The 24,683-nt window shown below is 40.6% G+C and overlaps 1 protein-coding gene across 9 annotated transcripts in view; it reads left to right on the top strand.

Annotated features, from left to right (window-relative positions):
* LOC118006403 (disabled homolog 2) overlaps positions 1 to 18,832 on the top strand; it is a 49,373-nt gene extending 30,541 nt beyond the window's left edge. For 7 of the 9 annotated variants that reach the window (XM_034999045.1, XM_034999041.1, XM_034999043.1 and 4 more), the window contains 11 exons: positions 764 to 895; positions 1,219 to 1,299; positions 1,758 to 1,784; positions 2,032 to 2,085; positions 2,491 to 2,553; positions 7,249 to 7,902; positions 8,891 to 9,053; positions 13,461 to 14,090; positions 14,639 to 14,748; positions 15,366 to 15,433; positions 17,036 to 18,832. In XM_034999045.1, coding sequence (XP_034854936.1) covers positions 764 to 895; positions 1,219 to 1,299; positions 1,758 to 1,784; positions 2,032 to 2,085; positions 2,491 to 2,553; positions 7,249 to 7,902; positions 8,891 to 9,053; positions 13,461 to 14,090; positions 14,639 to 14,748; positions 15,366 to 15,428 — 1,977 coding nt within the window. In that variant the 3' untranslated portion in view covers positions 15,429 to 15,433; positions 17,036 to 18,832. The remainder of the gene's footprint in view (positions 1 to 763; positions 896 to 1,218; positions 1,300 to 1,757; positions 1,785 to 2,031; positions 2,086 to 2,490; positions 2,554 to 7,248; positions 7,903 to 8,890; positions 9,054 to 13,460; positions 14,091 to 14,638; positions 14,749 to 15,365; positions 15,434 to 17,035) is intronic. The other 2 variants (XM_034999038.1, XM_034999040.1) reach the window with 2 other exon arrangements.
* The last annotated feature ends 5,851 nt before the right edge of the window (positions 18,833 to 24,683 follow it).

The following is a 24,683-nucleotide window of genomic DNA, read 5'->3' as shown; positions in this document are numbered from 1 at the left end:
CAAGTTTCCTTAAAGCGTTCTCTTGTTCCCCAAATCTTCAAAGATACCCAATATAAACTTTCCAGTGGCATTAGGCATTTGGAAACAAAAACCAAGACACATTATGACCACCTACAAATATCCCTAAAGAGTTGAGCCCTGCCATGTGCTTGAAAGGATCAAGAGAAAGGGAAGAGGGGGAAGAGAGGAGAAGGCACTACTGAAACCCCTGCCCCATGTAACTCCTCAATAGTGGTGTGAACATGGGAAATACTGGATGCCAGCATTTGGTAACTTCCAGAATGTTCTGTGGATAATTGTTCCGATAGTACTTAGGATGGTTTTCTGACCACTCAGAGCCATTGTCAAAGGATCCCCGTGAACACTGTTCTAGCTTAGTTATGCTTTTCACCTGAGTCTGACTTTTAGTTGGGAAAGTCGACCCACTTGGATGGTTTAGCAGTGTAATACCCCATCTTAGCTTTAGAAATTCTTGGTCTCCTGATCCTCAATCCTTTCTTGCTATGTGGTGTCACATCTTTGGGATGAAGACAATCAAGTATCAATATTCTAACAAGTATTTTTCGCACTTCTGTTTTCTACTCTTTGTTCCTTCTGGGGCCCTTACTAGCAAGGATAAATGTAGCTCTAAACCAGAGGCAGTAATTTCTTCCTTCAAATGTTTTGGCCTTTTCATATATGCCTAGGTATCTGAGGTTTCCTTGTGCTACCACACAGATTCTAGGTTTTATCAATAAGTCATTTTTTTATGTTTCTTTTTCAGGTAATAGAGCATGAACATCCAGTAAATAAGATTTCTTTCATTGCCCGTGATGTGACAGACAACCGGGCATTTGGCTATGTGTGTGGAGGAGAAGGCCAGCATCAGTTTTTTGCCATAAAAACAGGGCAACAGGTATGCTTCAAGCCTTGAGGTATACCTGGAGGGGGACTTAGGTCAATGTTATTTTAGAACAATAGTGAATTATTCCCCCAAATCCTGAAGGGACTTGGAAAATTATCACGGTCCTTCTTGTTTTGTTAAATACTTATTTACTCTGTTGCCCTTTATGTATCTGGTGGTGGTGGTGGGGGGTGGTGATCCTCCATAAACCAGGGGAGGATAGTAAAGAGCTTTAAGAGAAAGGAGGAAAACAGTACTAATCAGAACTGATGGGGGACAAAAAGAAGAAAATAGTAATATTAAAATACTCATAAAGATGCTTTTTCTTCCTTCAGGCTGAGCCATTAGTCATTGATCTTAAAGACCTCTTTCAAGTTATCTATAATGTAAAGAAAAAGGAAGAAGAAAAGAAAAAGGCAAGTACCACCCAATATTGACTCTATTAAACTTAAGACTATATTCAGGACCATGTTTGAACATTATGTAAACATGGCCTGTCTGGAGAGTTGGCTTCTTTGTGGCTCTTTCAAGTATAGAAATTTTAGAAATATATTGTCTCTTCTTCTCAGTAGAGCAATGGATGGATGTTACAGTTAGATGCATCGGATTTTCAATCCCTGACTCTTGACTTCTCTCCCCACAAGCTTCACATTGGTTCCAAAGGATGAGCAAGTTTAAGTTCAGAAACTGTATTCAAATCTAGTATTGATATGAAAAGGGCAGGGGAATGTAGGGCAGAAATAATATGCAAGACTCTCTCTTGCCTTGTGCTCATGAACCCATAGGTATATAGAGAGATATATAGATATACAGATATTTAATTCCCTTTTATCTGTAGTTGTTAAGATCACTGAATTTGTGTCTTTCTTTTTAGATGGAAGAAGCCAACAAAGCAGTAGAGGTAAAACTGCACCTTTACTTCTTATGAATTGCACACGTGATGTGTAGAAGTCCTTGTTTGCTACCTGTCCAGGCATGCTCCCCTCCTAGCTTATGATTATGTGTTCATGATCTCTCTGGCCATAGAAGATGTATAGTTGAATTATCAGTACCAAAATCATAACTGCTTAGCAAGCCAATACACTAGGAAATTACATTCTATAAGAAAACTCACCAGCTAAACCCTTAAATATTTGCCGTCTTTTCAGAATGGGAATGAGACCCTACTGACCCTTGATGACCAAGCTAACAAACTGAAATTGGTATGTATGTGATTTTTTATAATTCTTATTTAACTGAACATGGGTTTACTTCCTATAGATGTTGCTAATACCAAATCTGCATTGAATCTGTATGGAAGTCCAGTTATGACAACTATTGCCCTAAACATTAATATAACATTTATGTCAAGGTAGAAAGTAATCTTTTTAGTAAACACACCTGACTCTAATCTACAAAATTTTTTTGAGAGTGTGGACTAGATGGATTTGTTTGGGGACATGTCTACGCTTCCAGGCCTAAATAGCCTAATAGTAAATCTGTATTAGTTAAATGAAAATCAGTTGTGACAATATTCCTAAACCTTAGTTTAGGAAACAATTACAACAATATACAAAGTAATACTTTTTAATAGACACATCTGAATCTAATCCAAATACTTTTTTAAGGGTGTTGACCAGATGGATTTGTTTGGGGACATGTCTACACCTCCTGACCTAAATAGTCCAACAGTAAGTGCCTGTTTTTAAATTTGCAATGTAATGAAAATGACATCTATAACTCAAATTGGCAATTAACCAGAAATCTTGAGCATCTCGTTGAAACTTGGAAGGTAACTGCAGATTTTTCCACATAAAGTATAACTGGCTACTAGAATAAATTTGCATCTTAACTTACCATGGGAACCTATCAACACCAATTCAGATACATTAATTTTGCTTGGTGGTTAGATCTGAGCAGAGGACAGGCGGTGCAATCCTTCTTGATATTACTTAGGATCAGAAAAGGGCCTGAATAATAACCCTTGGCATAAGTCCCACCGGAAGGAAGTGTTTGCGAGATGATTAATTGCAAAACCACCTAGCCTCTTCAGTATTTTTCTATTTTTTCTATTGTGACTTAATAGCATAAGCTTGGTGTGAAGTAAGACTTAAAACAAATAAGATGCTCAGTTATGTTTAACCAAGGACCATCCTTGCTTAAAAAAGTTGTTCATTCTTTGAAGGACACTATAGCGTATCAAGTTTTCTAAATACTGATTGATCCATAACAACTCTGTGAGAATGGAGCAATATTTTCCTTTATAGGTAAGGATGTGGTGATTCAGAAAAAAAAAAAACTCATTCACCCGAGAAAGAGCTTAAGCACACATCTCAGACCTTCCAAAACAGGCCTCTAGTTAAACTACCCACGTAATTTTGAATGACTTCTTTTAACTATTATTTTTTAAACAGTTTCTTGAGTACTTGCCAGTCACAGGGCACAGAAGTGAGTGAGAGGTACAGTGTCAATGACATCATGGAGTTTACTTTCAAGCAGGGAGACCAGCATTAAAACTAATCACAAAGCCTATTAATTGATGCTAATTACATGGTATTTGTCTAGTTTAGAGGTTCATGTAATGCCTCAAAGTAAATGAGTTTCTGGACTTGACCATAAAAGATGAGAAGGCAATAACCAGACAAAAAGAGCCATCAGTCTAGAATAATGAGTGGGAATGTCTGTCTAGGAGTCTCTTATATCAGGGAATTATCAAGCAAGTCTACATGACCAAGAAGGTCATAGGACTTAAAGCAGCAGCAGATAAAGGACAGGTTAAGTCTCACCTGCCAGAGTATTGCAGAGAATGGCCGTCCATGAACTTTCACATAAGATGCCCAGGCCCATGAGATGGGAAGCGGCAGGGGCTGCATACTCTCTTCTTTGTCCCCAACCCTATGAGATTCACGATGCATAACAGAATTTCAGAGGCCCTAAAAAGCCTACGATAGAGAAGAAGCCTGTTTAATGTTCTTTTCAGCAGTGAGCCCTGACTCACTTGTCTGTGGAACCTTTTATTCTTGGTAATGTTTGTTACCATCCTAAGGATACACTTGTTAAGAGACAACATTAGATGATCCTGAAATGTCTATCCCAGCCCTGCGGTCCTTTTGATTCCTAGACAACTTTGTCCCCTCCTCCACAGTAACCCCCTTCCCAAAGTGAATTGATATCTGAATGATCTACTTTCCAAGTGTAACTGACATTCAAACATGGATATTGAAAGAGATCAAAGCACTCAAGCTGTGAAATAGAATTCCAGTGGGATAGGCAAGGAAGCACTGACTGTTTAATCTGCTTCTGTAGACTTCTAGAAAGTTCTGAAAGAGGAAATGAAAACAATATGAGTAATCCTGAGTCTTAGTTATATTAGACTTAATACATTCTAAGAATTTTTGGTTTATAGAAATAAAAGTGCGTTTTAAACTAACAGTAAATTAAGGTAATAAATACCATCAAAGTAGATGGTATCTGATAAGTAAGAGAATGCTAATGGCACTAATTATGTGCTGGTTGGATTTTGCCCACGTGTTCTTGCATATTGACTCCATATTCATAGGTCACAAAACAAATTTATTTCTACTTGGTAAAACCAGAATGTTTAAAAATATTCACAATCTTAGAACGGTTGCTCTGGAAGAGATGAAGAGAAAAAGAAATCTAAATTACCTGGACTTTATTACTGGTTCCCTGACCCATCTGTCCCTCCCCCAGCCTTCATACAGAACAGTTTTATGCATTTCAAATAAAACTCATGTTACAAACTAAGTGGCATCCCTTAGAACATAATTTTTATTGGAAAATAACTGAATAATATTCTTCCATACTGCCCCTCAAAAGAAAAAAGAAGGAAAGAAAAAACCCAAAAGACATGTTCTCAGACTTTAAAAATGACCATTTGAAAGCACAGTTATTATGAGAAGAACATAAGGTATGAAGGAGGTTAAGTCTGGTACAGGGATGGGATCAGGGCCCAAAGCACAGTCTCATGCATATATAAGAGGCCATGGGTGGGCACAGGTGATGCTGAAGTAGGAAGATCCATGGGAAAAGGCTTTGTAAAGAATCTGAACTTGAGTTGGGTCTTTGAAGTGTGTAGGAACATAGGGAGCAGTTAGGCTAAAAATAAACTGGGTCCTATTGTAGGTCATTTTGAAAGGCTGGCTAATGAGGCTTATTTTAACATAGGGGATAGCAGGAAGCCCCTGAAAGCTTTGAGCTGGGAAGTTCAGGGATTCAGCAGGCTGAAATGGTTGGGAGAGATCAGCTTCCTGGAGAAAGCTAGGCTGTGGAACTCAGTATATAAGAGCTCACCTTCGTGCAGACACCTCTGTGGCTGCCTGCTTCCTTCTCCTCCTGGAGCTCCTTACGAGCCAGGACTGCATTTCACCTTCATTTATCAGTGCTTATCTCTCAGGTGGTCAGATGATGGCCGAGTGGATGCAGTGTTTGATGATCCAACAAAGAATTAATGAAGTTCTGACCTAGGGGGAAGATGAGGAGTCTCACATCATCCCACTGTAGTCTGAACTAGACTCTTAATCCTGGATTAACAACAAACCCAACCTGAGGAGAGCCTTATACATTTTACTTATAGGGTGACTATTCAGAAGTCTAACATTGTGGCTCCAGTTTGGTGTCCTAAGAACTTCTTCTGAAGTATTTGAAAAGGAGAACTCTACCAGCTGTGAACACCCAACCGTTCTAACCCAGAGGTGGCTCATCATAAATGAATAAATATTGAAATCACAAGCTTTTGTAATACATTTTGTCCTATCTTTTGATTGTTAAAGATCCCTACATTAAGAGATCTTCCAATCCATCTCTTTGATTTAAAAAAATTTTTTTTAATTATAAGCTCTTTCTTCTGACAAATTCTTCTGGTTATAAAAAGAAAAACTGGCTTTTAAAAATTGTGTTTTTATACCTAACAGTAAAGGAAGCCAAAGATAGAAGACCAATTAAGACCTAAACTTTCAAAAAATTTGTTCATTTAAAGCCAAGGAGGCCTATTCAGCCCCCCTTTTTACTTACTAGTTTGAGAATTTCATATTCCCTTGAGGTTGTTTTTGTCCCAGTGATCAAAAATATTTAGTAAGGTGCTCGGGGTAATGCTAGACCTCTAACTTCCATCTCAGCTAGACATTGTTGATTGTTTATATTCTTCTGTGGCTAGCATAGATGAGTAGTTAATGGACCAAAGTCAGTGAGAAGGAAGGTGTGTCAGTTTTTGACAGCCCTATCCCAAGGTGAGCCCAAATTAGTTATGTCACTGAACTGAATAAAGACATGTCAGATTTTTCAAATTTGCTGATTTTCTGTTGAGAGGGTATCTTATCTAACAATGGAGAATGCAAGTAATTAAGATAGGGAGGGACTAGACTTTGTAGAGTTAAGTATTTGGTATGTTTTTCAAATTAATTCTAAACCCACATCTCTACTTCATACATGAATTAAAGATTACATTGTACATAAATTAAAGATAAATTAAAGATTACTTGAATTTATCCACCAAATAGATGAGATTACTGTCACGACGCAGGCAACTCTAAGCTGTATTATGAAAAAATGCACAAATACGAGAGGTTAATATGATGTTAGAATGTATCAGGATTTTGAGTATCACTTTCTTCTTTCTAGAAGGACACAGACAAAAGGATGTGTCCAGAGACTAGGATGAGAGATCCAACTTGACTAGCACCTTCAAAAAGATCCTTAAATATTTAAAGGGGCATACCTGACAGGCTGTGTGATGTGGTGGGAAAATCTGTTTTTGCCTCTTAGAGGAAAGACCAATTATAGGGAAATATATTTGACCTTAAACTTTGTCTCAACCAGAACTATAAAATATTAGCCAATGAATTCGCTCATTTAGAGAGATGCTGTTACATGACTCTGAGGGTACAACGGATGGGACTGTGCCTCAGGTGGGAGGCTGAGTTAGGCTTCAGAGATCTTTTCTTACATTCACGCTCAATATGCTTAGATAATTGCTTAGAGTGACTCACAGTCGATTCCCTTGAGGACTTGCAGAGGCAGGAATGGGAACAAGGAGGATCGTGAATGCAGCCAGTCTACAAGGGTGAGCAGACACATGACTAGAGCAGACAGTACAGTTTCATTTTAATGAAGGGCCAACAAAGTTGAGAACTAAATAAAGGGGCAACAGGGTGGGGAGGGACAGGGAGGACCTATTCAACTGTAGTAAAGAAATGCACTCAGGGAGGCGATGGGAGGAGGTAATGGTCAACCGATCTGTCAAGACCAAACCTTAATGGGAATTTTGATGATCCTGATCATCTTATGTAGCTTTCTCATTTGAAGTCACGAAGACATGGACTAACACTTTCTTTTCTCTCTTTTTTTTTTCTTCCCAAATGTGATAGGAAAGCAAAGATATCCTGTTAGTGGATCTAAACTCTGAAATCGACACCAATCAGAATTCTTTAAGAGAAAATCCATTCTTAACAAATGGCATTACCTCCTGTTCTCTTCCACGACCAAAGCCTCAGGCATCTTTCTTGCCTGAAAATGCCTTTTCTGCCAATCTCAACTTCTTTCCCACCCCTAATCCTGATCCTTTCCGTGATGATCCTTTTGCACAGCCAGATCAATCGACACCCTCTTCGTTTGATTCTCTCAAATCTTCAGATCAGAAGAAAGAGAATTTGAGTAGCTTGCCTACTCCATTGAGTAATGGGCCCCTGAATGGGGATGTTGATTACTTTGGTCAGCAGTTTGACCAAATCTCTAACCGGACTGGCAAACAGGAAGCTCAGGCAGGCCCATGGCCCTTTTCAAGTACGCAAACACAGCCAACAGTGAGAACTCAAAATGGGGTATCTGAAAGAGAACAGAACGGCTTCCATATCAAATCCTCCCCGAACCCTTTTGTGGGAAGCCCTCCCAAAGGACTGTCCGTACCGAATGGCGTAAAGCAGGACTTGGAAAGCTCTGTCCAGTCCTCACCACATGACTCCATAGCCATTATACCACCTCCACAAAGTACCAAACCAGGAAGAGGCAGAAGGACTGCTAAGGTGAATTGTCTTCTCCACATATCCATTGGCAGAATGCATGTTCGGTACCAAAGGGTGGTGTGATGCAAGCTCTCTTTCCTGCTGCTCTTGTAGCTTCCTGTGTGGCTGTGAAATAGAAGGTGGGATAAGGCACATCTTTCTCCAGGAATACCTTCCTCTGATGGCCGCCCTTTCTAAGCTTCTCACTCAGCAGTGTTTTCACACCCTGCTTTCCGTTTGCATGTCTTGTCACTTATTATTAACTAAACACCAGTTTTTCCATTTTTAATGCTGCTATGCTTCTGTACCTCTGGTAAGTTCGATCGTCATGTTCTGGAAGGGGAGGGCAAGGGTTCTTTGTGATGCCTTGTGTACCTTCCCCACACTAACACATGCCCCCCACACTCCTCCTATTGCATTAATGTCCAAGGTGGTGGTGGAAAATTCTTGAGTTTGCCTCTTCTATTCAATGCTGGCTGAATGATCCATTGCTTTAAAAGACACTTAAATATTTACTAGTACCACTTCATTCAAAAGCAATTTAAAATGTGGTTTCTGTAAATATCTTTTTAAAAATCTCATTAGAATATGCAGGCTGGCCTAATAATTAGACTATAATATCACCTTTAGGCAGACTGATTTAAACCCAGTAGAATAATCAAAAATATGTAGGTTATTTATTTATAGTTGTCCTTTCTTTCCCAGCTTCAAGCTTTTAGCTGACAAGGAGACCTGATGGATACAATTGTGTAAATGAGTAAAATAGATTTCACCTTGAGAGTCCTCTTTACATCAGTTACCAAGACCAAATATTCTGTCCATTGCAGGGATCTGTCTTTTTTTTGGCGCGGGGGGGGGTGGGGAGCTTTGGCTTTTTGTAGTTTACCAGTAAGAGGAATAAGTTTTTCTTTTTGTGGTTCCCAAATTTGAGGTACAGAATAGGAGACAGAATAAAGCTGTTTTTCACTATTACTGAGTAACTCTTGTATCTCCCTCTCTGCCCTGTTAGTCTCCAGCAAAAGACTTGCTTGCATCAGACATCTTTACCCCTCCCGCCTCAGAACCTCCAGGCCAGACATCACCTACAGGACAATCTGCAACCCTACAGACCAACCCTCTGGATCTCTTCAAAACAAATGCTTCTGCCCCAGTGGGACCCCTTGCGGGTCTAGGTAGGTGCTTAGAGATTGAGTTAGATTTGCCTCTGTTGCTTTCACTCATAAGATTATAATGCACAGGAGGAAGGCACTTCATATCCATAGAGGTTCCAGGGACATAAGATCTGAGCATCCCAGGGAACCTTTCTCCCACTTTTACTTCCATAGACCCCCACCCTCATTTGGTACTCTTGACTTGCAACTGAAATTTGGCTCCTAAAGTTGGCATGTGGAAAGAAAACCGTTTTCTTTTTTTTTTTTTCAATTTTTTAAAAAGATTTTATTTATTTATTTGAGAGAGAGAGAGAGAGCATGAGAAGGGGAGGGTCAGAGGGAAAAGCAGACTCCCTGCTCAGCAGGGAGCCCGATGTGGGCCTCTATCCTGGGACTCCAGGATCACGACCTGAGCCGAAGGCAGTCGCTTAACCAACTGAGCCACCCAGACACCGAAGAAAACCATTTTCAATATTGCGCTTACCCGAGCCAACTGGCAATGGCTTACGGAAGACAACTGTAAGGGATTCTGATGCTCAGACTAGATTCATTGGAGAAATGAGGTAGAGCTGAGAGAGTCTTGTCTATCATCTGTATTGGAAAAACTGATGACATGCACGCCTGCCACGTAATGTGCCATTACTAGACGAAGCCCTATCTCCTAGTAAACTGATTTGCTTCTTGGATAGGGTATCCTGTCCTATCCCCGAGAGGGATATAAGTTAAGTCCAAAGCAAGTGTAAGTCATACAATGCAAGTCTTAGGTTCTCAGCCCAGCTCTGTTCCTAGGCATATGATGGGTATGAGACAGGCATATATCCCGATCGGTCTCTGAATACTTAAGCCTTAGCTGCTCCCTGCCAATATTTTGGGTATCTGAGTGTCTTAATAGAGTTAGAAAACAAATGCTAGAAACCTGAAGTCGAAAAGAACACAGAGAAAAGGGAAGAGATGGGATTTTACCAGATGCCCAGGATGTGCCAGTGCTCATTCATAAATGTGTCGAGCTCACATGAGCCACCGAGCCTCTCTCTAGCAGGACACTGCGGAAGGCCACTTGGCTGAGGACTAGCCCTGCTATTGTTTGCCCACAGCCTCCAGTTCCTTTCTGCCTCCACGGGACAGTCTTCAGCAACCCCGACAACAGTCTTTGCTGTCCTGCTGGGGACTCTCTTTATTTTTCTGCTTCTTGGTACCTCTACAAGTTCCCAACAGACTCTGTCTTGGGAGGCAGTTGGGGGGAGTTATGGATGAAGAGGGACTCTCTTCCCCATTTTGTAAAGTTTGACCAGGGCTCTTGGTTTTCTCTGCCTCCTGTGGAGTCAGTCATCAGGACCCTATTTTTTGTTTCCCCCGATGCTTTCCTCCAAAGGAAAGCATTTTCATTTTGGCATATTAAATCTGTTTAATCATATCTGGAGTATGGTGGCAAGAGGGGCTTGTCACCCAACCGCTGAGTGGCTGAAATCAATGTGGGTGTGGGAAGCCAACTTGTTCCAGGTCTCTGCTTGCATTTACACCGCCAAGACTCTCCCTGAACACTTCGTGTCCCTGGCGGGCTTCCCCTTTGGTGCATCGCTCCTTTTCCTGCCCCCTTAAGTGGAGCTGGTGGGTGCTTTTCCTTGCAGAAGGCTTGAGAGCTTGCATGCACTGCTTGTGACTAGATCACATCCCAGAGCTTGACAGTCTAATATCAATGCCCCGAAGAATTTTTACAGCCAATATTTAACAAGTCAGCTCGAAAATACAGCTGGACCCTATAACTGTTAATTTATTCAGACGAAGTGAAGCTTTTTGGCTAGGTGCCCCTGTTGAGGCCTTGGGGTATACAACTGCAGAATACTGATGATCCTTCCAAGTTTGGATATGGGACTCAAACTGAGCTCTACAGTATAGTCCCTGTCCACTAGCAGGGATCCTCAGCCAAACCATGGAAGGTTGTAGGTCTGGCTTCCGCTAGACCCAGCTGGGGGACTGTCTCTTCTGGAGAACTGGGGGTGGGGAGAGGTATTGTAGAAAGCTGAGCCTTCAGCTTCGACTGGCTTCCCTGTGTTTTAATCTAGCATCAGAAGGTGATAAAATTAACTTCTTACACCCACACTTTCTTTTTCCTTACCCCTTGCCTCCACTTTCTCCAGCAGAGCCTGAACTATCTTGGAAATGCAATGCATGAAATCCATCAGATGGGAATGAAGGCTGGCATAAGCATATACTGAGAAAGCCTTTAATTCCTGGCAGATAGAATATTTTTTCTTTAACTACCACCACTCCCTCTAATACCATCTATGACTAAAGCCATACATTTTCCTAAGGGAAGGCAAGTCATCCAACATGAAAAATGATAAGATTCTACCCAATTTGCACTCTGAAAAACAAACTGAGGGTTCTAGAGGGGAGGGGGGTGGGAGGATGGGTTAGCCTGGTGGTGGGTATTGAGGAGGGCACATTCTGCATGGAGCACTGGGTGTTATGCACAAACAACGAATCATGGAACACTACATCTAAAACTAATGATGTAATGTAGGGGATTAACATAAGAATAAAAAAATTTAAAAAAAAAAAGATTCTACCCAATTTGCACATCCAGTTGGCATAAATTATCAGTGAGTGACTTTGGCTTTGGTTAACAAAATTTAAATAAATTTGTTTTAAAGTGCTGCAATCACTTCACTCAAACCCATTAGTTGTGAAAAGAGTATGTATGCTCTTTAGTGTAAATCAAGTCTAATTTCTGTAACTACAAAATAAGTATGTGAATTAATTTCCATTAAAAAAAATAGTCCTATCCCTTGATGCCAAGGAGGCAGAACAGGAGAATAGGGCACTGGATTTGGAGCTGGTATGCCTGAGTTTTAGTCTCTATTGTCACAGACTGTGAACTTCCCAATTTTAATAATTAATATTCTTGTACCCAGTTCCCTAACCTCCAAAACAAGCATGTTAATTTAGTAAGATGACCTTTTCTGAAACCTACCACTGTCTCTGGCACACCATGCATCTTCATGGCTAGATGGTTAGCCTTCATGATGATACAGTTGAGTCAAGTAACATCAATCTCCAAGACTAAGAAAATTTAAGATAGAATATCTTGCTACATCAGCCCCTGAACATCACTTTCAAAATATTTCTCACACTGGAAACAAAAACATTCCTAACGCAAGTTAGAAGTTTGGAGGCCTTTTCTTAGTTCAGCTAGAAAACTTTCATAGCTAAAGAATGCTTTTATTCTAAAGCTCAAGGCAAGCAGATTTTGAGAGCAGAACATCATTCATGAATACATATGAGGCTGAATTTAGGTTTTTTTGTTTGTGGGGGCAGTTTGACGGGGTCATTAATATATTTGGGAAGAGGCAGGAGAGAAAATGTCCTATGTATGAGAACAAGATGTAGGGAATGAGCTTCTCAAGAAGAGGGGGAAAAACACTGGAGAGACATGTATTTTAGTAATTTCATCAATTCTTAATCAACATGACAAAGATACAGGTGATGGAGCCATTCCTCTACGGAGATCAGATGCCCAGACACAGGCAGTTAGCTACCTCGGAAGGTTTTGTTGTTTTTGTTCGTTCCGTTTGTTTGTTTTGGGGGGCGGGGTTTGCTTCATGCTGTCTTCTCTCCCTCCCTTCCTCTTTTAAATATTGTGCTCTGACTCATGGCAAGGTTTGGTGAGTGACACATGGCAGGAAGCACTTTTATTTGAAACAAGCTCTCCCAGGATAACCAGGCTTTCCTCCATTCACATGTATAAAAGTCTGAAACTATCTTGGCATCAACCAAATTTTATCATCCTCTTATATAGCTGTGTCAACCTTGGCAGCATTTAAAAGCGAGGAAACTGAAATGGTTTCTTCGGGATGCAAGCATGCTGAGGCCTCATATACATGCGTAATAGCTGGTTTCCATAAGACACCAGACAGGAGCCAGCTGCCAACTGAAAAGATCAAATCAGTGAATCAGAGTACCCAATGGATTATCTTAATTAACTTCTTCGTAATCAGTATGGTTTGTTTATGTAAATGCATTCACTCAACAAATGCATTCATGCGATCAACAGGCTCTGTCCTAGCTGTTTGAAATGTATCAGTGTGGTAAGCACTCATTTTTTTCATGACTAGGTCCTTATGGAGTGTATTAGCCTTCTAATGAGAAAAGTTTAAAAATCTGTGGTAGAAAGAAAGGCTTTCAAAATGCAACCAACATTTGAATGCCAGCTATTCTGTATTAGCTAGTTAATCTTTAGAGTGATTTAATCTCTCTGGGCCTTTTTTCCATATCAGCCTTAAGGCTTAAGGAAGGTGTGTGCCACGTCCATGCTTGGTAAATACCCTCCCCCTCCCCCTTCCCCACCACTGAGAGTTGTGCTTTTCGAAACTCAAGAATCCTCTTCAAGCTTGTGTCCTGATAAGTCCTTTCTCCTGCTTCCTTCAGGTGGTATACCAGTTAGCCCCGCTCAGGCAGGACCATGGAACCCAGCATCTTTAGTCTTCAATCAGTCCACTTCAGTGGTCCCAGGAGCCATGATGAGTAGTCAGCCTTCAGGATTCGGTCAGCCAGTAGTTTTTACCACAAGCCCAGCTGTTCCAGGTTGGAACCAGCCTTCATCCTTTGTAGTCTCAACTTCCCCTCCAGCCCCTGTTGTTTGGGGCCCATCAGCATCTGTGGCACCCAATACTTGGTCCTCAACAAGCCCTTTAGGGAACCCTTTCCAGAGCACTATTTTTCCAGCTTCTGTGTCTACCCAGTCCCCTTCTATGCTCTCCTCTCTTCTGGTCGCTCCTCCTCAACCACCTCCCAGAACTGGCCCTCTGAAGGACATCTCCAGTGATGCCTTCACTGCCTTGGACCCACTTGGGGATAAAGAAGTCAAAGAAGTGAAAGAAATGTTTAAGGACTTCCAACTGCGGCAACCACCTGCTGTGCCTGCAAGGAAGGGAGAACAGACTTCCTCTGGGACTTCAAGTGCCTTCTCCAGTTATTTCAACAGCAAAGTTGGCATTCCTCAGGAGAATGCAGACCATGATGACTTTGATGCTAATCAACTGTTGAAAAAGATCAATGGTAAGCTACCCACTTCTCTGTCTACCATACCGACGAGTATTTCCCCTGTCGTATGGGCCCACAGAGTCCTTAGAAGAACCCTCTCCCACCCACCAATGGCCTAACTCTTGCTCTCTTTGGTAAGCGGTGGTTATGGAGACAACTTGACTGGTTACCTTATGGAGCAAACGATTTACCTTAGCTGTTTCTAAGGGCTGGCCCAATGCTGCCCTCTTGTGACAATTGCTAAAAGGGCTGCCAAGAGCTATTGACATTCAGTGGGTTGTGGCATGTGGAAGGCTATGTAACAGAGCCTCAACCACACTCCACTGCCTTAGTAAGGGAATTCTGAATGTCTTCCACTTCAGGTATATATGTACAGCCTCCTCGTCTGATGAATTTGCCTGTAGTAATAACTGAGAGTCCTAGTATTTGGTGGTGATTCTTGTTCCATGATGTAAATTCCAAAAGTATGGAACTGAATTTCTGAGATAAGCTTGATCGTGGGACTTTTGCCTATATTTGGGAAAAATTTGTCTGCTGACTTCTTGGTGTTTTTTGCCTTCTAGAACCACCAAAGCCAGCTCCCAGACAAGGTTCCCTGCCAGTTACCAAATCTGCAGACAACGCATTTGAGAACCCTTTCTCTAAAGATTCTTTCAGTTCATCACAAGCCTCTGTAAGTATCAACGACTAGAAGCTGTTGCTCCAAAGTACATGCCACATAGAGCTAGCTGAAGACCCGTGTCTTGAATGAATCTTGTTTGTATAGCTCTGTGTGGCATTTGGTGCTAAAGGATGTTTAAATAAGATTTATCATTGAGAACCATCACAATGAAAACATCAACTCAGACTGGGGAGAGATTATTTTTGCAGGGGCTACTATCCTGAGCTTGAGAAATGAATATCATCTAGGAAAAGTCTTTTGTATCTCACTTTGCCTGGCTCACAAAAGTGTTTTGGGAGAAAATTGAGCCAAAATAATAGTACCTTTAAAAATCTTTCAAGGATTTAGTTTCCTGATTTCCTGCCTTCGATCGTTTAGCTCATAAAAACAGTACCTTTCATTTTGGAGAGGCAAACCTTATTCATGTGAGCCCTGATTTTGATGTAAATAATAAATATGCATCACAAATTATAAGCAGGCAAACACAAATCATTGTAGACCCATATAATATCTGATTTGTCTGTGACCTAAGTGATTTTTAAAGGAATTTGAGAAGTCTTAATTATGGAATTTTTTTTTTCTTCATAACTGTAATTATACGTATTGACTGGATGGTTTTATCTTCATAGATGGCTTCTCAACCCACATCTTCTGATGTATATAGGGATCCTTTTGGAAATCCTTTTGCCTAACTTCTGTAAGTAGAAGATCCTATTAAGCTTAGGTTTGGTAAGAAAAGCATGACACAGGGGGTGAGGGTGAAATTTTAATTTTAGAATTGGTATAAGGTTAAATCTCTGTAACTTAGAAGTAATAGACATGGAAATCTATGCTTAACTAATTCAGTAATGACTCAGCTGAGCATTTAAGAATAGAAGTCTTATACACGCTACAAAATAGTAATATACCCATGAGGATATGGATTTCTATCATAGCCTATGGTTTTGATATTTCAAAATAACATTTTTGCATAACAATAAAACTTATATAACACACAATAGGTTTCTAGTTGTTTTGTTTTGTTTTTTTACCTTCATACTGAAGTTGACTGCAAAGCATCCTAGTAGTTACTTGGTTTCCTATAGAAGGTTCGAAAACTGAGGACCTTTTGAAGCTATAGAACAGATCAGCTGAACAGATGCTGCCTCCCAAATCAATTTATTTCTCTGTGAGTGGTCTCAAAGTTAGTCTAAAATAGTCTGAGGGTATCAAATCCAAAAGTGCTGATAGCTGCCCATATCCCCTTCAAAAGCAAAACATGGGCAGATGAGGCAGCAGGTTGATCTCACTAGTGTATTTTATCCTAGGTAGCTTGTTAGGTGTAACTGCCTTAGACTGAGACCCTGGGAGGGCTCAGCGGGACCCTTTCTTTTTCAACAGTGAGTAGAAGCAACTTTGTCTGATTTCAGAAGATTGAAATTAGTGGAAGACAGAAGCCTTGGCTGCATTTTAGAGGAGGAAGGGCATAGCTGGTAGGGGAGAACAATAAAAAGAATGAAAGGAACCAAACCCATTATTTTCAGTCTTGCCCCATCCAGGTGGGACTCCTACTAAACTCTGTCTTGACCCACCTAGAATTTAATTATTTTAAATAGATTAATATCTTAAGTCTGACATGAACAGTAAGAGTGACTTTATTTGCAATTTGGACTGTTGTCCCTCACTTGACTTCTAGAATTACAGTGTTTCTTAAAGTGCTTTTCTGTAAAGTCTGCTTCAGAGAACAGGCTGAGATTATTGAAAAGGCAAGTTCTCGGGCCCGACTCTAGCCCTAAGAAGTCCCCCTCTGGTGCTGAGGAAAAGCTCCAGGTTACAAGCAGCCTGGTGATTTCTAACGCTGATAGAGCAGTGTAATATACTGAAGGGCTAGGAGTCTTAACAGAGACTCATACTCGCCCTTGTCTCCAAGGGAGGCAAACATGGACAAATAGAAAGGAATAAACTGCATCCAGAGTCTTGGAGGATTGTTTGCACTCAACTGAATTGACAAGAGGTCTCCTTGGAGGCCCTTTCTTTCTTAGGTCATGAAGGTAGGATTATTTTGGTGAACTTGCTAAACTTACAGATTGGGGTTGGAGGTGGGGGAGCATGATCATGAGAGAAAATAGCTAACATTGAACATTCGTGTTAATCACTTTATTTCAGGTTCTGTACTTATCTTATTTAGGCCTCTCACATCAGCCCTAGGAGATACTATTATTGAGGTTTTAAATGATGACTTGATATTTAATACACTGATATTTAACCCCAAAATTCTAACCATGGGTTTTGTTTTGTTTTTTTCTCTACACTTCTCTAGGAACTTGATATGCTGACTATCCAGAGGAACAAAAAGGTTGGCCTTAGTTGTCAAGGACAAAGTTAATAGCCAGACACGTCCTGACCTCTGCTCTCATTCCAGCTTTGACATACTATCTGTTACCTTATTGCTTGCTGCCTCTTCCACTTGTAAAATGCCTTTCACTTTTCTGTTTAGATTAAAGCTAAACTGAATTTATGGCTTTAAATAAATTAAGAATCTAAATTCTCTAGCTTAAATGTAAATAAAGTAGTTTCCCTACTTGAACCATTGCCTAGTGTGTTCTAGAACCTTCTAGAACACTACCATGGACCCTCTGGTTGAGAGATGCAGCCACCACAACTCCTCAGATGACACTGTTTTGAATAAATTTTAAAATCCTTACTGTTCAGAGTTGTTGGGGCTTCTATTTTATAGCACAAAACCTAAAGGTTATAGTATAACAAGGCACCTTCTTAAATCTTGCTTCATATCAACATTTATAGAGAATTTTTAAAGTAAAATTGAAGCAAGTCCAACTTCTCCCTAGACAACTGGGAATCTGATACACTTAAGGACCTTTTTAAAAATATAAGTTCTCTTTCTGAAGATTATTTTCTCTCAAGGGCAAGATTGTTGTTGTTGTTTTTTTTTCCAATCTCTTGCTAGATAGTGCAAATGAGGGGAAAACATTATTTGTCTCTCCTCTCCTCTTCCCTCTGATTCTTTTTTTCAGTCAGTTTTGCTCCCAGGTTCATATAACATTACTTCCCTTCCACAAGCAACAGAGTTTTATGGGGCAAAAAAAAAAAAAATCTAAGGATTTATGGATCTGAAACATCTCTGCCTTCTCCGTAATCGCTAAATCCCGTAAAGAATCGCAAATGGACACAACCTTTATCCTTTCTGTGGAATAGGAGGCCATCCTCTTGAGCTGAAGTTCCAGAAGAGCAGTTCATGTTGAAGAAGATGAAAGAAAAACTGAAGAAAAACTGAACTCAACTCAGCAATGAAGGACTGTATTCTGAAGAGCCAACACATCAGAAAGTTCAATGTGATTGTGCCAAATATATTAGGTGCTTATATGGGGTCATACTAGACCTTTATCAAGTAACTGGAAAACTTGCTTGAAGCTACAATCTCATAGTTAGTTGGAAGATAAATGGTGAGGGGGTGGGAGGAGAGAAGCTGTAGAACAAGTATTTGGTGTTACCATTGAAAAATCTAATGTCTGCAGTTTTTTCCTCCTCATAACCTTGGAAACTCTCCCAGTTCATTTCCAGTCATATTGTTAGCACAGTTCTGAAGGATTTGTTCTTGCCAAAATGAGTTTCATTTTGTTATGTTTATGTTGGGTTTTTAAATGTTGTCTCTTGACCCTTAGTGCTCAGGTTCTTGTGGGTGTTAATCAACCATACAAGGTTACCTTTAGGTAGAAGAGGAGGATGACTGCTCAGGATCAAAACAAGATGGTGGCCTCACGAACCTTTATTGATTAGTCCCACGTAGTCCAAGCTAAAGTCTTGTGGTTTTATGTTTAATGGTAATAGCTGATCATGTATGGCATGATTTTCCATCTGGCTTCCTACTCAGTCATTATAAACACAGACTTAAAAATAGTATTTTATGTGTCCCAATACCTGAATGTGCTCAACTGGAGGCAATTATTTCTAGATAGTTGAAATTTTGAAAGTAGACAAATTTTGAAAAGGATGATCAGCCACACAACTGTTTTGTACATACTTATTTTCTTGTGCACTTTTCTGTATGCAAATAAAGCTATAAATTTACTCATTTCAATAAACTGGAATGGCAGAATCTCATGTGTTAGCATCAGTTTATTCTTATAGTTGGCCCCCACTTTGAGATTATGTGTCACAGTCAAGGTATAAAATATATCAGTCCAAGGTGAGCAAATATTAGTACATTCTGGATTGTCACAAAGATGAAGAGAAAATGGAAATCTGTGAAATAAGACCATGAGTAAACTATTGTCTGATATCTTTTAATGCCTTATTTTCCTCTCCCTGACCTACACATATTCCCTTCCTGGGAGTTTAATGGGAGTGCAGGTGGATAAGACCTGTATCAGAACAACCTCTACTGACATCTAGTATAAAAATCATTTATTAATGAACTCTTGGTTCACAACTTCTACCCGTTGCCTCTCCTTGTTCTTGATTCAACCATGTTTGACGTCACCAAGGCACAACTGTGTGGACTGATCCAGGCTGGTGCAGGCCACTCGGGAGAACTTCTGTGTGAGGTGGGCAGGCCCAGGATCAGACATCTTTAGCACGAGGACACTCTTAAATACTCTCCCCTCATATAAAAGTTCAAGGCTCTCATTTTTTTCAAAAAGACCTAGATCTCCTGGGGGGATGACCCTGAGGCAGGCCTTGCTTCAGTACAAAAGTCTTGATCTTAAACTTTTCTAAGGATTAGGACAAACTTGGGAGCAGGTGAGTGTCATTGACGGGTATTTATGATTATAGGTCATTCATTATTACTGCCTTACCTTTCCCCTTAATTGAAACAGTTGGTCCCTTTTTGCCAACAATGAGCAGAATATAGAAAAACAGACTCCACACAAAGGCAGCTTCCAGTAAGCCACAGATGTGCTGGAGAAGGCTGCTGATAAGAACATGTTGCACAAATTATCTGGCTTATCCAGATGCTCTGAAGTGTGTCTGACCCACTGAGCCTGTATGCTGTTTCCATGTGGCTTAATCTGTAAGATCTTGCCAGAGGTTAACCCTTGCTCATATGTACAAGGGGAGGACATTCATTTCAGTGCAGTAGGAACTACTGTTGGCCAAGCAGGGAGAGGTGCTTCCAGAAGTGTCTCTGCAAAGTAGAAGCAGACCTCTTCTTTATAAGTCTATTTAGTAAGAATACTAGTCACACCCGTATGTTGGAAGTTCAGCTTTTATGGTAACCCTATTATACCTGCAGGCGGGTTTCTTTTGGGCATCAAATAGATCTAAGCTAAAAGTTGAACTTGAAGAGCCAGCATGCCCCCCAAATTCCTCACATAAAGGCAATACAAAGGGAGAAGTTATTGATTTTCTCAAGATAATCTTGCATCTATGAAGCGCTTTCCCATTTACACAACATAACTTCATTCTATAGATACTATAATCCTGTGGGGTGGGATCTGTCACTGTTCCATCTCATCTGAGAATGGCATCATGCTTTAAAATCCCTCCAACTCTTCAGTGATTTCTGTGGTATTTTATTGTAAAACTGCATTGCAGTAGGGATATCCTTTCAGCCCGTGATTTCAAACTCCTCCACCAAAATGTTAACCATGGTGTCTAGAGAGAGCCAAACACAGCAAATCCTGTGTCTTTCCTGTGCTGAAAGCAGGGAGGGGAAAGAACAGAGGATGGAGCTAACTCAGAAGTTTGGTTGACCCTGCAATAAACTGATGAGTGAGGACTCTGACCCATGTTCCCGGAATAAGTTCAATACAAAGTCTTCTAGTAAAAGACAGGAGCTCCCTAAAAGTCCCTGGTAAATATTTAAGCTATTACCAGTGGAGGAAATTGCTAAATAGTAAAACATCTAATTCTTGCTGGAAAATGTTGTTTTAACTAACTTTCTTCTATTAAAAATAACTAAGACCCAGTTCTAAATTGATATGCCAAACTTAGACACATACAAGGCTGGGTAACAGCAGCTTTGTTAACATGCCCTAATTACAGCCAGGCTAATGGCCGAGGGCCAGCCATGTGTCATCTCACCTAATGAGGGCCTGAGCCCCTTGTTTTCCCTTGCTTTTCTGGAATTATGTACTTAATTACTAAACCTCTATTGTGTGTTGAAATCATGTGAGTGCCAGGCTCCTAGGAGATGACAGTGTGGGCTACTCGGTGGCAAAGAAACTGGGTTTCTGTCTTGACCAAAGTTGAGGTGGTTATAAAAGAAGGAAAAACACCTGACTCTGAAAGTCTCCATGACTAAGTTTTCTTCTGATGTTACTTATGGAGTTTTCTGTCCATTCTCTTTTCATTTGGTTGACTTCAATCACTATTATTTTACCTTAATTGTAAGAAAGTGAAATTATTGCCATTATAAAAGGTACATGATGACCTGACTGGGCTGAGGCTGAGCTGTGGATGGTTCTGGGGTGTGTCTGAAGCTACTTCTACCAGATGCCTACCAACACTGATTGATCATCACAGAGCCTTTTGTGTGGGGGCCACTAAGAGGAGTGTTGGAACACAGGAGCTAATGGAGAGGGAGGGGAGGGGAATGGAAAGCTGATATGATGTTTGCCTCCCCACCTTCCTCACTAGCCTGAGAGACTGGCCTAGAGATTGATGATGGAAATGACAGAGCTAGAAGCAGGAGGAATTGTCCTTTTTTTGATGAAAAACCCTGGGAACAGGCTGGCACGTTATAGCCCACATGTCCACTGGTAATGAATGGATTACATCAATGGAAAGGCTCACAGTGTTTAAAAATAGTAGCGGGTTATTTTTCTCACATAAAAAGTCCAGATTGATGGCTGCTGGTATTGGCTGAGTAGCTCAACGAGGCCCTCAAGGACAAAGACTCTATTTTAGCTTTTCACCCCAACTTTTGTAGCCCTTTGGTGCCCTATTCTCATGTTTATTGCCTAATGGTCACAAGATGGCTGCACAGCCCCAAATATGATGTTCGTGTTCAAGGAGGGCAGCATGGGAAAGAGCAGCTCAATCAAGGCCTTCTCCTTGCACTAGGCATTTCAGTTTTCTCCAAGGCTTCCCAATTACTTCACTATGTCTCATTGGCCAGAATTTGGTCACATGGCCACTGCTCAGTGCAAAAGAGGACGGGAAATCAAGCTTTTAGCTTTGTCAACCTCTATAGTGAAAGTAGTTAAGGAAGAGACATGGTTGGCTAAATAATTTCTGGGGCCTAGGGCAAAATAAAAATAGAGGATCCATTATTCATAAACCAGGGGGTAAAGTGCCATTAAAGACATTGATGTGCGAACATATCCTTTCTTCTGCAAACTTTTTCTTATTATGACATATTTTATTTGCTATTTAATGTTGTTCTAAGTAAAAAAGAAATGAAATTTTAAAGTTTTCGTGTGAATTTTATTGCTAATCTTTGGCTGGTAAGTGGAATCACTGAAATTATACAACCTGTATTTCGTAACTCATACATGCATATATATTTAACATATGTATTTCATTCCTACAAGAACAGTAGAAACACAGTACAAAACTAACTCAACTGTTTTTAATTCACTTCTTGATACATGAATATTCTACCAGTACATTCTACCTTTAGTTCACTGATGAGTACAGAAAAATGGTGGAAAGAAGAAATATGGGTGGCTCTATATTTTTGTTTCCTTTTATATTATTATTTTCAGCATAAGTAGATGGCTAATGCAGAGAAGTAATACACTAGTAAGAAAGATCTGATAGTGTTTCTTGGTCATTTGTGTTTCTTCTTGTACTAGAAGTCAGCTCTGGTTCAAATGGAGTGTGACCTCTCAGGGCTGTCACTTACACAGTGCTAGGCATAATACATCAACCGTATACTCACTTTTGCTTTGACTCATTGAACTCCCACACATCATGGGTCCACCTGAATTCCACGTTCATGGGGCAACATATGCATTCTGTGCAAATGTGGTAGGTAGCATGGAGGAAGGGACACAGTGTACATTTCCTCTGCTCATGTGCGTGTTCCATTTTCCAATCAAACTTGCTTTCAAAACAAAATCCAAACACAAAATTAAGAATTTCAAGGTGGTACTAATAGAGCATGAAACCAATCGTGGGGCCTTTCCGAGGGCTTGAGCCCTGTCCAACTCACAGGTCGCATGCCCTAGAAGCCTGCCTTGGCAAGAGGGCCTTGGAAACAGGCGATGGATAAGCCAATATATTTCCCAAATGCCTGGGTGATAGTTTAACCCTAAGTTGGCCTGCCTCCAAGTGCAAAGCACAGCAGTCTTTGATGACATAGGACCCTCAGGGCAGAAGAGAAGCCCACACATGGGAAGCATAGTCAGCAAAGCCAAAGTCAAGGTACCTCAACTAGAAGGTGTAAGCTCAAGAATGCAGAGGACTAGTTTCTGTGTGTTAGTATCATGAGGACTATAAAAGTTAGAAGGGGGTGGTGGGTTAACTAAAAGCTCCGCCCAGGAGGCTTTAATGTTGTCATAACGTAATTTGACGTCAAAGTGATGCACCATCTCAGTTGGAAGGATAGAGGAGGGAGGACTATAGAACTCCTGAGCTCTTACTTGCTGATGTGCTTCGAAATTCTTCATTTCACTTCACTGCAAGCACAATTGCCAAATCTGGAAAGCCAAACTGGATTCAGGAATGGTCCACAGAAGTCACTGAATAATATTAGCAAACACCTACCCAGCATTTGCCAACCACAGACACTATTCTGAGTGTGTTACAATAAACAATTTAATTTCCATGTCAGTTCTACGAGGTGGGCTGCTACCAGCACCACCATTTTATAGAGGAGGACACTGAGGAACTTCCCAAAGTCGGAGCTAGTAAGTGGCTGACGTGTCCGGTGTCCTTGCAGTTAGCCTCAAATTCACCACTTCAGCACTCCACTGCTTCCAAAAACTGGCCCCAGTGCCTTTATGCTGGCCTATCTTCCACCCACCAAGATTGTCTTCTCTTCATAGTACTGTTCTCCTCTTCTACTTCCTATAACCAATATGCCTATCATGACATGCTTATGCTTATGTTTAATTAGGCACGTTGATCCCCCTTTGGGCTTTTCAGGGCACATTTTCAGAATGAATTAAGTGTCACTTAAGAATTTGAATTATCTAGTTGCTATAAATGCAATACATTGATCTAACCTGACACGGCTCATTCTAATTCAGGTATTTCGAATCAGCATACTTAACATAAGCCACGGGCTGCTCATAATGAAAGATGGGTTGTGAGTAATGTTCCCCAAAATCTTCTACATTATAAATAACAAATCATTCCATATCTGCTCACCGGCAGGCTAGGTGGATATTCCACAGTCAATGAGGAGCCTGATTTTATAACAGTAATACTGTTGTGTATCTGTTTCATAAAATGCAACACCCAATGGTATCATGCTCTTAATGAACTGAATCAAAATTATGTACTCACGACACAGTTTATTTTACACAGTGCTTTTTCATTCTCTCCTTCTCAGTTCTTCAGGTTTTAACAAAATCTATTAGTGGTGATGACTTTCTTCTAATTTGACGAACACAAACCCTTGCACTGTAGAGACTGGAAACTGAACAAGTGAACACGGAGCAGAGAGATGCCTTGCAGCCCATCAACAATACACACACAGCCCCATGGCAGAGAAAAGCACAGATCAGTAAAGAGGGAAAAATGGAGGAGATGATGCCAGACCAGAAATAGGATTAAGTTCCTGACTGAAATCATCTGTAATTACTGACTGGCCCTTCCCCTAGAGAAGAAGGATTAGCAAAACATGTCTGGAGAAGAAAAAAAATTTTTTTTCTTAAACTGGGTCAAAAATTTGCTTACATTACATTGGGGTGGAGAGAGAAAAATGTATCCACGTTATGTTTTCTCCCTTTCTTCCTTCCTTCCTCCCTTTCTCTCTCTCACCCTCCCTCTCCCTCCCTCCCCCTCTCCCTTTCTTTCTTTCTTTCTTTCTTTCTTTCTTTCTTTCTTTCTTTCTT

The sequence above is a fragment of the Mirounga leonina genome, unplaced genomic scaffold (genome assembly GCF_011800145.1).
Source record: "Mirounga leonina isolate KUSES-001 unplaced genomic scaffold, KU_Mleo_1.0 Mir_96, whole genome shotgun sequence".
Classification (NCBI taxonomy): Eukaryota; Metazoa; Chordata; class Mammalia; order Carnivora; family Phocidae; genus Mirounga; species Mirounga leonina.
Note: the sequence above shows the minus strand (reverse complement) of the source record. Positions and strands in the feature narration are given on the sequence as shown.